At 41.5% G+C, this 15,197-nt stretch overlaps 2 protein-coding genes and 1 pseudogene across 4 annotated transcripts in view; 2 read left to right on the top strand and 1 right to left on the bottom strand.

Moving 5' to 3' along the window:
* The window catches only part of LOC306671068 (biogenesis of lysosome-related organelles complex 1 subunit 6-like), a 343,174-nt pseudogene that overhangs the window by 27,814 nt on the left and 300,163 nt on the right, over positions 1–15,197 (bottom strand). The gene's annotated exons all lie outside the window — the stretch shown is intronic.
* PIGX (phosphatidylinositol glycan anchor biosynthesis class X) overlaps positions 1–15,197 on the top strand; it is a 32,556-nt gene that overhangs the window by 16,578 nt on the left and 781 nt on the right. For both annotated transcript variants that reach the window (XM_079156271.1, XM_079156272.1), the window contains 2 exons: positions 748–961; positions 13,425–13,525. In XM_079156271.1, the coding sequence (XP_079012397.1) occupies positions 748–961; positions 13,425–13,525 (315 nt within the window). The remainder of the gene's footprint in view (positions 1–747; positions 962–13,424; positions 13,526–15,197) is intronic.
* Positions 4,959–7,988, top strand: LOC306671039 (interleukin-1 receptor-associated kinase 1-like). The gene is given in 3 exon segments (XM_079156218.1): positions 4,959–5,180; positions 5,184–5,278; positions 5,280–7,988. Coding segments are annotated over 3 exon segments (2,142 nt in total). The 5' UTR covers positions 4,959–4,997; the 3' UTR covers positions 7,144–7,988.

Genomic DNA, 15,197 nt, shown 5'->3' on the forward strand with positions numbered 1-15,197 from the left:
GTAATTCCAGCTACTTGGGAGACCGAGGCAAAAAGATTACATGTTTGAGGCCAGCCTGGGCAACATAGCAATACCCCATCTCAGAGGAATGAATGAATGAATGAATGAATAAAATATTTGCAGGGCCTTGGAGTGTGACTCAGCAGTAGAGGGCTTACCTAATGTGTGAGGTTTCATCTCCAGCCCCACACATACACGCACATACAAATAATTTGCCATTTCTTCCATTAACCTTTTATACATATTGTAGAAAGAGTTGCCAGCCTTTGTGGCTTCCTGACCACACTGTTCTACCTTATTACCACTCTAGTTACTTCACTAAAGAACAGGAAATTACCAGAATGATATCAATCATTTATAACCTAATATAGGTTTAATTGTTTTTGTCATAGTAGCTTTTGTACTTATTAAATAATGCTGTTTTTATTCACAAAGTTTCTTTTCTTGGTACCTGTTTTGTCACCTAAACAGAAGTTAATAAGGAAGTTTCACAGAAATAATTTTTATTATGGGTGAATTTTGCACCCCAGAGTATAATTTCCCCTGTTTACTTTTATTATTACACAGATCACATCCTGTATTTTCTACTTAAAATCGAGGATGGAAGGGAAATGAAAACGGTTGATATTGGGGGTAAATTTGACAGTTCTGTATATCTGCACAGCAGTCTTCCACTTTTACTTGTGTCTTTTTATTTTTCTTCATTTATTTCTTCTTCTTGATTCATGTTTGTTTTCTCTTCAACAGGCAGTGATGATTTCAGAAAACTTTAATATAGAAGCCCCAAACTATTTGTCCAAGGAATCTGAAGTTCTTATTTATGCCAGACAAGATGCACAGTGCATCGATTGTTTCCAAGCCTTTTTGCCCGTGCACTATCGCTATCACCGGCCACATAGTAAAGATGAAGAAACATTTATTGTGGTCAACAATCCACATTTATTGATGTATTGTGACCAAGGTGAGTATTTCAAATCTTTTCTGAGGGTTGAAAATAAGAACAGATGTATGATACCACGTCTTCAGTCAAGGACAGGGATGACAAAAGCTTGTTTCTTTTTTCTTTTTAACTTTTGATTGTAAAATGAAGCCAAATATAGTGAAATTACACATAATATCATTTAGAGAATTACTATAAGGCAAATACCCTTGTAACTGCCAGTCACCCTAGTGGGAACTCCATATATTCTCTCCCACTCATAGTCTGTTCCTTCTCTCTAAGACTAATTCACTCTATTGACTTAATTATTCCCTGTTTCTCTATACTTTTATTACCATAATGGGCAAGATTCTTAGACCTTGTCATTTAGCCTTATCCATTAAAAAAAAAAAAAAAAAGAAATCTGTTATTTCCATTATGTCTGTTAGTTCAGTTTTTCCTCATCCCTTCTTTTCTTCAAAACTAATCTATTGAGAGGACCTGTGCCATTTGACCTGTAGGGTTTCTCATGATTGGGGTTTTCCTAATTATACTCATGATGTAGTTCATCATGTTCCTCTGATTCCTTTGGCAGCTAACTCCAGAGGTATGAACGAGTACCTACTTTTTTTTTTCTTTTTCCAGTACTGGGGATTAAACACAAGAATTCTCTACCACTGAGCCCCTCCCCAATCTCCCCACCTCTAAAATTTTTTTTTTCTTTTGAAATGTTCTTGCTAAGTTACTGAGCCTGGCTTTGCTTGAACTTGCCATTCTCTTACCTCAACCTCCTGAGTTACTGGATTACAATTATGTACCACTGTGCCCAACAGTCACCTGTTTTGTTGTAAACTTTGTTCATGGACTTTTGTTCTTTCTGTTTTTATGTGGAAATTTGGAGAAAGTTAAAAAAAAAATTCTTTTGTTTCTTCTTCTTCACAGTCTTTGAATTGAGATTTTTTTTTTTTTTTTTTTTTTTTTTTTTTTTAAAGAAGCCCTTTCAGATTTTGGGACTTTGTATCTTTAAATTTGGGCTGACTGACTGAGAATGTTTAAATAGTGCTGTGCCTAAAACTTGGCAGAGAGGATGTTTTTAATCAATCTTCCATTTACCACAATCATATCTTTTACAGTGAGAAAGTAAAAAAAAATTTAGCTATAATAGTTTTCTTCATCCAGTCTAATTTTCTGTTTCTATTAATAGTACCTTTTACTTACTTTCCATGAAGTTTGAAAAGTGCCTCTTCTGAGAGAATGGTGCTGGTTGTAATGCTGTTTTAGATTCGATCTTTGTGTTATTGATCGATTGTACCAGGGATTGAACCCAAGGGTGCTTAACCACTGAGCCACATACCCATTTTTGTATTTTATTTAGAGACAGTGTCTCTGAGTTGTTTAGGGCCTTACTAAGTTGCTGAGGCTATCTTTGAACTCTGGATCCTCCTGCCTCAGTCTTTGAGTTGCTGGGATTACAGGTATGAGCCACCTTGCCCAGCTATATGAGTGTTTTTCGTTCCTTTTTTTTTTTTTTTTTTTTTTGATTATTTTTTAAATTAATTTTTATTGTAAACAAATGGGATACATGTTGTTTCTGTTTGTACATGAAGTAAAGGCATACCATTTGCGTTATCATACATTTACATAGGGTAATGGTGTTGATTCATTCCGTTATTTTTTTCTCCCCCCCCACCCCTCTTTTCCCTCTATACAGTCCCTCCTTACTCCATTCTTGCCCCCCTCCCACCCCCATTTTGTGTCATCATCCGCTTATCAGCGAGATCATTCATCCTCTGGTTTTTTGAGATTGGCTTATCTCACTTAGCATGATATTCTCCAATTTCTTCCATTTGCCTGCAAATGCCATAATTTTATTATTCTTTATGGCTGAGTAATGTTCCATTGTATATATACCACAGTTTCTTTTTTCTTTTTTAATTAAAAATCATAAATTTACATAGGGCAATGTTGTTTGATTCATTGTTATTTTTTTTTACCCTTCCCCCCCACCCCTCCCACCCCTCTTTTCCCTCTATACAGTCCTTCCTTCCTCCATTCTTACCACCCTCCTTATCCCTAACCCTAAACCTAACCCTAACTCCTCCTACCCCCCATTATATGTCCTCATCCGCTTATCAGCGAGATCATTCGTCCTTTAGTTTTTTGAGATTGGCTTATCTCACTTAGCATGATATTCTCCAATTTCATCCATTTGCCTGCAAATGCCATAATTTTATCATTCTTCATGGTGGAGTAATATTCCATTGTATATATATGCCACAGTTTCTTTATCCATTCATCAACTGAAGGGCATCTAGGTTGGTTCCACAATCTGGCTATTGTGAATTGAGCAGCTATGAACATTGATGTGGCTGCATCTCTGTAGTGTGCTGATTTTAAGTCCTTTGGGTATAGCCCAAGGAGTGGGATAGCTGGGTCAAATGATGGTTCCGTTCTAAGCTTTCTGAGGAATCTCCACACTGCTTTCCAGAGTGGCTGCACTAATTTGCAAACCCGCCAGCAATGTATGAGTGTACCTTTTTCCCCACATCCTCTCCAACACCTATTGTTGCTTGTGTTCTTGATAATTGCCATTCTAATTGGGGTGAGATGGAATCTTAGGGTAGTTTTGATTTGCAGTTCTCTTATGACTAGAGTTGTTGAACATTTTTTCATATATCTGTTGATTGCTTATAGATCTTCTTCTGTGAAGTGTCTGTTCATTTCCTTAGCCCATTTGTCGATTGGGTTATTTGTATTCTTGGTGTAGAGTTTTTTGAGTTCTTTATACATTCTGGAAATTAGTGCTCTATCAGAAGTATGTGTGGCAAAAGTTTTCTCCCACTCTGTACGCTCTCTCTTCACATTGCTGATAGTTTCCTTTGCTGAGAAAAAGCTTTTTAGTTTGAATCTATCCCAGTTATTGATTCTTGCTTTTATTTCTTGTGCTATGGGAGTTCTGTTAAGGAAGTCTGATCCTAAGCCGACATGTTGAAGATTTGGACCTTCGATACGATGAAGGGTCTCTGTTCTGATTCCGAGGTCCATGATCTATTATGAGTGGAGTTTTGTGCAGGGTGAGAGATAGAGGTTTAGTTTCATTCTCCTGCCTATGGATTTCCAGTTTCCCAGCACCATTTGTTGAAGAGTCTATCTTTTCTACATTGCATATTTTTGGCCGCTTTGTTTAGTATGAGAAAATTGTATTTATTTGGTTTTGTGTCCATGTCCTGTATTCTGTACCATTGATGAACCTATTTTGGTACCAATACCATGCTGGTTTTGTTACTATTGCTTTGCAGTATAGTTGAAGTTCTGGTATTGCAATACCCCCTACTTCACTCTTCTTGCTAAGGATTGCTTTACCTATTCTGGGTTTCTTATTCTTCCAGATGAATTTCATTATTGCTTGCTCTATTTCTGTAAAGTACATCATTGGGATTTTAATTGGAATTGCATTGAATATGTGTAGCGCTTTTGGTAGTATGGCCATTTTGACAATATTAATTCTGCCTATCCAAGAACATGGGAGATCTTTCCATCTTCTAAGGTCTTCCTCAATTTTTTTCTTCAATGTTTTGTAGTTTTCATTGTAGAGATCTTTTACCTCTTTGGTTAGACTGATTCCCAAGTTTTTTTTTTTTTTTGAGGCTATTGCAGTTGGAGTTGTTTTCCTCATTTGCCTTTCAGATATTTCATCGCTTGTGTATAAAAATGCTTTAGATTTATGAATGTTGATTTTATAGCCTGCTACTTTGCTGAATTCATTGATGAGGTCTAGAAGTTTTCTGGAGGAGTTTTTTGGATCCTCTAAATATAGAATCATGTCATCAGCAAATAGTGACAGCTTAAGTTCCTTTTTTTCTATTTGTTTCCCTTTAATTTCTTTAGTCTGTCTAATTGCTCTGGCTAGTATTTCAAGAACGATGTTGAATAGAAGTGGTGAAAGAGGACATCCCTGTCTTGTTCCCGTTTTTAAAGGGAATGCTTTCAGTTTTTCTCCATTAAGAATGATGTTGGGAGGCCCAGACCTGCGCCCGCAGTGGCCCCGAGAGGCCCCGGGCCGGCGGCGGCAGTGGCGATGGCCGGGGGGCCGGGCCCGGGGGAGCCCGCGGTTCCCGGCGCCCAGCACTTCTTGTATGAGGTGCCACCCTGGGTCATGTGCTGCTTCTACAAAGTGATGGACGCCCTGGAACCCGCCGACTGGTGCCAGTTCGCGGCCCTGATCGTGCGCGACCAGACCGAGCTGCGGCTGTGGGAGCGCTAGGAGCAGCGCACCGCCAGCGTCCTGTGGCCCTGGATCAACCGCAATGCGCGCGTGGCCGACCTCGTGCACATCCTCACGCACCTGCAGCTGCTGCGTGCGGGACATCATCATGTCTTGGCACCCTCCCACCCCTCTTCCACCCCCCAGCGCCACTGCCCCGATGCCCGGCAACAACCCTGAACCCTTTAAGGCCGAGGCCTGGAGCCCCCGGAAGTTACATTCCTCCGCGTCCACCCTCCCTTCCCCAGCTTTTCCAGACTCCCAGATTCGTTCAGGTCCTGAGCTCTGCCCTGTTCCAAGACCTGCTACTGTGCAGCCACCACTGCCATCTCCAGTCCCTTCCTCTACCAAGCTAAGCCCAAAGAGCCCAGCGTCCCTACTGCAGGAGGCCCACCCCTCCCCATTCTGCTGGCCCCTCTGTGAGATTTCCCAGGGCACCCGCAACTTCTCGGAAGAGCTCAGGATCGGGGAGGGCGGCTTTGGGTGTGTGTACCAGGCAGTGATGAGGAATACCATGTATGCCGTGAAAAGGCTGAAGGAGGAGTCTGACCTCGAGTGGACTGTGGTGAAGCAGAGCTTCCTGACTGAGGTGAAGCAGCTGTCGAGGTTTCGTCACCCAAATATTGTGGACTTTGCTGGCTACTGTGCTGAGAGTGGATTCTACTGCCTTGTCTACGGGTTCCTTCCCAATGGCTCCCTAGAAGACCGTCTCCACTTCCAGACTGAGGCCTGCCCTCCTCTCTCCTGGCCTCAGCGACTAGACATCCTTTTGGGCACAGCCCGGGCCATTCAGTTTTTACATCAGGACAGCCCCAGCCTCATCCATGGAGACATCAAGAGTTCTAATGTCCTTCTGGATGAGAGACTGATGCCCAAGCTGGGAGACTTTGGCCTGGCCCGTTTCAGCCGCTTTGCAGGGGCCAACCCTGGCCAGAGCAGTGCCGTGGCCCGGACACGCACTGTGCGGGGCACCCTGGCTTACCTGCCTGAGGAGTACATCAAGACGGGCCGGCTGGCCGTGGACACTGACACCTTCAGCTTTGGGGTGGTAGTGCTGGAGACCCTGGCTGGCCAGAGGGCTGTGAGGACACATGGATCCAGGACCAAGTATCTGAAAGACCTGGTTGAAGATGAGGCTGAGGAGGCTGGAGTGACCCTGAAAAGCACCCAAACCACTCTCCAAGGAGGTGTGGCCACAGATGCTTGGGCTGTTCCCATCGCTGCCCAGATTTATAAGAAGCACCTGGACCCCAGGCCTGGACCCTGCCTGCCACAGCTGGGCCTGGCCCTGGGTCAGCTGGCTTGTTGCTGCCTGCACCGCCGGGCCAAGAGGAGGCCCCCCATGACCCAGGTGTACAAGAGGCTGGAGCAGCTACAGGCAGCGGTGGCAGGGCCTTCTTGGGAACCAGAAGCTACCAACCCTACCCCACCTTCCCCACAGGAGAACTCCTATGTGTCTACCACTGGCAATGCCCAGAGTGGGAGTGGCCCACGGCAACCCCTGGCAATGCCCTCAGAAGCCCCAGGCCACGCTGCCCGGCAGCTCCTGAAGAGCCCCATCCAGCCCGTGGAGAGCGACGAGAGTATATCCGGCCTCTCTGCTGCCCTGCACTCCTGGAACTTGACCCCAAGATGCCCCTTAGGCCCAGCACCCCTCAAAGAGGCTGGCTGTATTCAGGGGGACACCGCTGGAGAGTCAAGCTGGGGGAGTGGCTCAGGCCTTCGACCCACATCCATAGAAGGATCGCCCCTGGGCAACTCCGCTTCATCCTCATCGTCTTCGGAGCCACCACAGATCATCATCAATCCAGCTCCACAGAAAATGGTGCAGAAGCTGGCTCTGTATGAGGATGGGGTCCTGGACAGCCTGCAGCTGCTGTCATCAAGCTCTGTCCCAGGCTTGGACCTGGAACACGAAAACAGACAGGGACCTGAAGAGAGTGACGAATTTCAGAGCTGATTTGTTCACCTGGGCAGTTCCCTCAGAACAGAAGTCAAAGTTCTCATGGTTGGAAGTTCTCATTGCACATGACCTTCTCAGCAGCCTGCAGGCAGCAGGGGTGGGGGCCTGTCCTAGCAGGGAAGAGTGGGTGGTGGCCCCTGCAGCTCAAGGGGTGTGGGCAGCAGCAGAGCCAGCCAGAAGGGCTGCTGGAAGCCACTGATAGGGCAAGACATCTCAGAGGCCTTCCTTCAGTCCATCACTTTAAGGCAAGGCAAGCAGATAGCACCTCAGGGGTGGGCTGGTGCATGTTAGAAGGCTTCCAGCTGAGCAGGCTAGGGCGGGAGTCCAGGGGGGCTGCTGGTGCAGTGGGAGCTGGCTCCCTTGAGCTAGGCGGGGCATCCGCAGCCCAGACCTGCAGCAGCCCTTAACTCATCATGGACTTTCCTAAAACTCTGAGGAAAAGCAGGCATTCTGTACAACAGCAGGTGAGGCCTGGGACCCTCCCAGGCACTTGTAATGTGGAAAGTGAAGTATGGCTATCTTGTGGTTCAGTCCACTAGTAGAAGCGAGAGTTCTAAAATCCCAGAGAGTCCAGCAGTGTCCCTGCCTTGGGCTGGTGTCTACAGGCTTCACTGGAGACCCGTGAGCCAGCCTAATGGGGCCACCCACTAGCCAGACCACCCATAGGCACCATGAATGGGCTCTAAATCCAATCACACTCCGGAGACCAAAGGTTCAGCCTCAGGCCCAGGCACCGGTCGTGGCAGAGGGGCTGCTGCCCAAGGTCTGGCAAGGCCAAGCCCTGTGTTACTCAGTGAGAAGCCCCAAGGAAGCAGGAAGATGGGGGTGAGGCAGAAAGGAAAGAGCAACATTTTGGGGAAAAAAAAATGTGACTCACATTTTTTAAAGCAAGTCAGGTTTTGTGTAACCAAGTGTCCTCCAGAGAGTCTTCAAAAGTAGCCCAGGGCTGTAGCACAGGCTTACCGTGATTTTGTGTTCACAATCATGAGTCACACTACATGCCCCCATGAAGCTAGGCATTGGCGAAGTCCAAGTTGTCCTTCAGTAATAAAAATTTTCAATCTCTGGCAAAAAAAATAAAAATAAAAAAAAAAATAAAAAAAGAATGATGTTGGGGGCTGGGGATATAGCTCAGTTGGTAGAGTGCTTACCTCACAAGCATAAGGCCCTGGGTTCAAATCCCCAGCACTGAAAAAAAAAAAAAAAAAAAAAGAATGATGTTGGCCATGGGCTTAGCATGGGCATAGCCTTTACAATGTTCAGGTGTGTTCCTACTATCCCTATTTTTCCTAGTGTTTTGAGCATAAAGGGGTGTTGTATCTTGTCGAATGCTTTTTCTGTGTCAATTGAAATAACCATAATAATTCTTATCCTTAAGTCTATTGACATGATGGATTACGTTTATTGATTTACGGTTGTTAAACCATCTGTGCATTCCAGGGATGAACCTAACTTGATCATGGTGCACAATTTTCTTAATATGTCTTTGGATGCGGTTTGCCAGTATCTTGTTAAGGATCTTTGCATCTATATTCATCAGGGATATTGGTCTAAAATTTTCTTTTGGTGCGTCTGTGCCTGGTTTGGGTATGAGGGTGATATTAGCTTCATAGAATGAGTTTGGTAGGGTACCCTCCTTTTCTATTTCCTGGAATACTTTGAGAAGTATTGGAATGAGTTCTTCTCTGAAGGTCTTGTAGAACTCAGTTGAGAATCCATCTGGTCCTGGTCTTTTCTTGGATGGTAGGTTTTTAATGGTTTCTTCTATTTCATTGCTTGATAATGATCTGTTTAAATTATGTATGTCCTTGTGGTTCAGTTTGGGAGGAACATGTACTCTAGAAATTTGTCAATGTCTTCGGTAGTTTCTATTTTGTTGGAATACAGATTTTTCAAAGTAGCTTCTCCTTATGTTCTGTATCTCAGTGGTATCTATCGTGATATTTCCTTTTTCATCACGAATTTTAGTAATTTGAGTTTTTCTCTTCTCTTTGTTAGTGTGGCTAAGGGTTTGTCTATTTTGTTTCCTTTTTCAAATAACCAACTTTTTGTTTTGTCAATTTTTTGAATTGTTTCTTTTGTTTCAATTTCATTGATTTCGGCTCTGATTTAAATTATTTCCTGTCTTCTACTACTTTTGGTGTTATTTTGTTCTTCTTTTTCTAGGGCTTTGAGCTGTAGTGTTAGGTCATTTAGTTATTGATTTTTCGTTCTTTTCTTGAATGCGCTCCATGCAATGAATTTTCCTCTTAGTACTGTTTTTATAGTGTCCCACAGATTTTCATATGTTGTACTGTTGTTCTCATTGACCTCTAAGAATTTTTTTATCTCCTCCCTGGTGTTTTCTGTTATCCATGTTTCATTCAATAGCATATTGTTTAGTCTCCAGGTGTTGGAGTAATTTCTGTTTTTAATTTTGTCATCGATTTCTACTCTCATTCCATTATGATCTGATAGAACACAAGGCAGTATCTCTGTTCTTTTGCATTTCCTAAGGGCTGCTTTGTGGCATAACATATGGTCTACTTTTGAGAAGGTTCCATGTGCTGCTGAGAAGAAAGTGAATTTGCTCATTAATGGATGGAGTATTCTATATATGTCTATTAAGTCTAGGTTATTGATCGTGTTATTGAGTTCTATGGTTTCTTTGTTTGGTTTTTTTTGGAAGATCTATCCAGTGGTGAAAGCGGTGTGTTAAAGTCACCCAGAATTATTGTGTTGTGGTCTATGTGATTCCTGAAATTGAGAAAGATTTGTTTGATGTACAGGGATGCACCGTTGTTTGGGGCATAAATATTTACTATCATTATGTCTTCCTGACTTATGGTTCCCTTAAGCAGTATGAAATGTCCTTCTTTATCCCTTCTGACTAACTTTGGCTTGAAGTCCACTTTATCTGATATAAGGATGGAAACCCCTCTTTTTTACTGAGTCCATGTGTGTGGTAGGTTTTTCCCATCTGTGGATGTCTTTTTCTATGAGATGAGTCTCCTGCAGGCAGCATATTGTTGGGTCTTTCTTTTTAATCCATTCTGCCACTCTATGTCTCTTGATTGATGAGTTTGGGCCGTTAACGTTCAGGGTTATTGAGATATGATTTGTATTCCCAGTCATTTGGGCTTATTTTTGTTTTTTAACTTGACTTGTTTTCTCCTTTGAGTGGAGTTTTCTCTAAGGTAGTTCCTCCCTTTGCTGACTTACATTGCTGTTTTTCATTTCTTCCTCATGGAATATTTTGTTGAGAACATTCTGTAGCGCAGACTTTCTATTTGTAAATTCTTTTAACTTTTGTTTATCATGGAAGGATTTTATTTCACCTTCAAATCTGAAGGTCAGTTTTGCTGGGTATAGGATTCTTGGTTGGCAAACATGTTGTTTCATAGCTTGAAATATGTTGGTCCAGGCCCTTCTAGCCTGGGTTGAGTCTTAGAGTCTGGGTTGAGAAGTCTGCAGCTATCCGTATTGGTTTCCTCCTATATGTAATCTGATGCTTTTCTCTGGGAGCCTTCAAAATCCTATGTTTGTTTTGAATGTTAGGCATTTTCATTAAAATGTGCCTTGTTGTGGATCTGGTGTGATTTTGTGCATTTTGTGTTTTGTAAGCCTTTTACAATTGATTTTCCATTTCATTCTTCAGGCTTGGGAAATTTTCTGATATTATTTCATTGAATAGGTTGTCCATTCCTTTGGTGTGTATCTCTATGCCTTCCTCCATCCCAATAATTCTTAAATTTGGTCTTTCCATGATGTCCCATAGTTCTTGGAGATTGTGTTCATGATTTCTTACCATCTTCTTTGTTTGGGGAACTTTATTTTCAAGGTTAAATATTTTGTCTTCATTGTCTGAGGTTCTGTCTTCCAAGTGGTCTAGTCTTTTGGTGATGCTTTCCGTTGAGTTTTTTATTTGGTTTCTTGTTTCCTTCATTTCAAGGATTTCCGTTTGTTTTTTTTTTTTTGAGAATCTCTATCTCTTTGTTGAAATGATCTTTTGCTTCTTGCAGTTGCTCTTATAACTGCTTATTGGTATTATCATTCATTGCCTGCATTTGTTCTCTTATCTCATCCTTTGCTTCGCGAATCATCTTAATCATGTATAATCTGAAGTCCTTTTCTGACATTTCTTCTACCATACTGTCACTGGATTCTATTAATACAGAATCTAGATTTGTTCGGATAATTTTCTTCCCTTGTTTTTTCATGTTGTTCATGTATCTTCCCCTCTAGCAGTGCAGATCTGGGGTATTGCAGATTCCCCTTATAGGCTTATGGTGGCCCCTGTAGGTTTCCTAAACCTTTTCTTTAATGGGGAGATCAGTATTAGCAGTGTCCAATTGAGACAGTATGCAATCCTAGACCAAATAGCTCTCATGAGGACATTAACAATATTGTCATAATAAACAGAATGAGTTCAATTATTATCTTCAGTATAACAAACATTTGCAATAAGGGCTGCAGTTTTTAATGGAGTACAAAGAGGATGCAGAGGGATGTAGCATGTGGCTGTTAATGGGATAAGAAAAGAATATACAGAAGTTCTAGATAATAGAAAGGGTGAGAATATAATAAAAAAAATGGTTATTAGCATACAAAAAGGGAGAAAGAGACTCTGAGGGAACAGGTAAACAAGAGGAAAAGAGAGCAAGGAAAGTAAAGAAATAAGAACTTAAAATTGTTCAATAAGGAGAAAAAAGAAAATCTATAGTATAACAGTCATATAGTAATGAAACCTCCCAGTGTTCAGTAGCTTGATGCATGAGAGGTACCGGACAATGAGCTTCAAATCTCCAGCAGGCATCTCAGGATGGGATTTGCCTCACCTAAAGATTGGAACTACTTCCAGGATTATCCATGATGGCCGCTCTGGCTTCGAAATGTGTTGGCAAATGGGGAGCTGCAGCTTGGGGTGTAGACGTGGTCAACTGGAGGTCCTTTATGCAGGGTGCGGTTGGTCAGGCAGGGGTCCTGGAGGTGGGGTGTGTTTGGTGTGGTTGTGGGATCCTGGATCCTGGAGCCTGGGTGCAATCAGTCAGTCTTGGGTCCCGGTGATAGGGCACAGTCAGTTGGTCTGGTGGTCCTGGCGGCAGGGAGCAGTCAGTGGATGTGAGGGCCCTGGAGGCAGGAAGTGATCAGTTGGGCTGAGGGATCCTGTAAGTGGGGCTCAGTCAGTCCGGCCAGGAGTCCTACGGGGCCTGGCTGTTGTCTCAAAATGGCGGCAGCCACGTGTAATCAAACCTGCAGGTACTGTAACAGTGAACTTCCAGGCAACAGCAGGCAACTGGTGCTCCATTGGCAGTTGGGGATCAGTTTGCTGACTGTTGTTGGACGATCGGGAGGTGAACCTCAGGTGGTGGGTGATCGATGGGTGTAAGGCAGGCGATGGACAGGCGAGAGGCAGGCAAATGGCGAATGATAGGCACCTGACAATGAGCAGTCTGCACTCAAAAAGGCGTCCATATGCTGGCAGACTGCAGGTGATCACAGTAGACAAATGGGGTAAACAGCAGGGGATCGAGAAGCAGCAAAAACTGCCTCACCAAGAAACAGATATCCTCTGCTTGAAACCAGAGTTAAGGAGTGACAAGGAATGCAGCCTCCCTCTAGTCCGCCATCTTGGATCCGCCCCTGTCAGACCTATGGGTGTTTCTCATGTGGAAATTTATCAAGTTGTATGCTTAGGGTGTGTTCACTTTAAAAATGTTACATTTTAAAAATTTTGTGTATTAAATTTTTAATGCAGCCCAGCACAGTGATGCGTGCCTTGTAATACCAGTAACTCAGGAGACTGAGGCAGGAGAATAGCAAGTTCAAGACCAACCTGGGCAACTTAGTGAAACCCGGTCTTAAAATAAAAATAACCACATTTGTGTACGATGCATCAAAATGTAGTCTGTAAAGAAGAAAAAAAAGTGGGGGATGAGGCTGTCGCTTAGTCATAGAGCCCCTCTGGGTTTAATCCTCAGTACCACCAAAAAACAAAGCAAAACAAAACCAAATCAAAAAACCAAAACCATCCAAAACCCAAAAGAAAACAGGATTTGTTAAGAAGTCATGTTCGATATCTTTGTAATTTTGTAATTTTTTGTGGCATTCACCCACATTTAAAAAAAAAAAGATGCTAAAATAACCGTATGTGGTAGGTGGGCCCAAATCATATATATCGTGTGTTAAAATGTTTGGATAGTCATATCCCAGCATTGACTTTTGTTGATGTTCAGTATAAGCCTAGCCTTGGGTCTAAGAACAGATTTTCTAACATTGTGATCTACCATTTTTCTCAGAGTTCCCAATTTTGAGATGCTGGGCTCAGTCACAAGTGGCAGCTCCTTGTGCTTTGAAGAGTAAGGAGATCTGCCAGTGGAACAACATGAAGTATAAATCAGTAAGCTAATATTTTAATGTTTTTAGATAGTGTTGCCTCGTTTAAATGTTACTTTGTCATAGAATGTGAGTTTTTTGTTTGTTTTTAATGTTTTTTTGCTACTGATGGTAACATTATTTCCTCATTTGGGTAAAGGTATACAATCATTTGTGAGTTTTTTAAAGGTGTGAAATGCTGAAGAAAAATAATGTCAAGTTCGTTTTGTTTTCCTTTATCAGTAAGACTTTATTTAGAACTTTTTATTAGTTTTTGAACAAGAAAATAAACTATATTACATAGAGGAAGTAGAAAAAGGAAAATAAAATCCAAAGTACTGTCATTTAAACTTAAGATAAAGCTTCCAGACAGTTGTATTGCTATTGTTTATCTAAGTCTGGGCCACTTCAGGCCATTTGTAGTTTTAACTTCCCAGCATATTTTAAGTTATCATTAAATTGGACATTAATACTTTCTAAGCACCAGCTGTGTCTTAGTAATCTACAGTTTCCTACTTATACCCCCCTTACTCTCTTTAGGTAACAGTAGTCTACTTCTTTCCTCTTTTCATAGTGATGTCTCTTTACAAAGTACCTCTTTTCCTTTTTTTTTCCTCTCTATCCTTTTGTTCCCCTTTTAAGAGCTGCCTTTTAATTAGTGTTTGTATTACTGTTAGTTTCTTTGTTCCTAATTCTCTTTAAAGCCTGCTTTGTTTGGTCCAGTGGTACAGTCTGTATCTTCATTTTTAGTTTACTTTTACAAGTTGCTAAATGAGCTTGCAACAAAAACAGTCAGGTAACCAGAAGGCAGATTTATTCATATGTAATATCGTGGATATTTAAATTTGAAGTAATTTTCTTGTGGTTGTTTAGTAATCTGTCTACCAGCTAGCTTAGGAAACTGCCACTTACAGTGAAGACCTACTGTAAAGCACTGCTGTTTTGTATTGGAGGACATTCGTTGAACCAACTCTTGGGAAGATGGATGGCTGCTAATAATTTATGCAACATAGAATTGTTTTTCAGTAGACTGCCATTGCCATATGGTACCTGAAAAGATCTGGAGAATTGCATTTGATTTTTTTATATGAATAAAGAGTATGCTTACAGTTTATTTATGATTTATTGACTTAAAAATTAGTAATGTACATTGCTACAAAATAATTACCCTTTAAAACATTTTGAATCATTTCTCTTTAAGATCATTTAATTTGAAGTAAAAGTCATAATTAAATATTTTAGATTGTTTTCCTTTTTTTTCTTCTTTATACGAACCAGGAAAATAGATATTAGGCCATTAATTAGGTGGTGTTCTATACTAAGATTTAAGATGCTGTTTTTTTTAAAGTTGATTTTCAGTTAGTGTTTGTTATAGGTTGTGTTGATAACTTTTTTTAAATGTGAAATTAAAATCCAGGTATTCATAAACAGAAAAGGAAAGTATTCCCAAGTTACCTAAATTTTAATGAACATTAAACTCTGAATATTAAGGCTATTCAGAGTTTAACAGTTCAGACATTATTAATATCAAAATTGATTATTCATTGAAGCACCTCAGTTCTCCTTTACCTTTTATATTATTCGCACAGGGCTTGATGAAACAGTACTAAGATATAGTATCGAGATTGTTCAGAAAGAACTCAGATTGTCATTTTAAAGAGTATATTTTATTAAACTGTACATTGACAGAAAAGATG

This window comes from Sciurus vulgaris (genome assembly GCF_902686455.1).
Source record: "Sciurus vulgaris genome assembly, chromosome: 10".
Classification (NCBI taxonomy): Eukaryota; Metazoa; Chordata; class Mammalia; order Rodentia; family Sciuridae; genus Sciurus; species Sciurus vulgaris.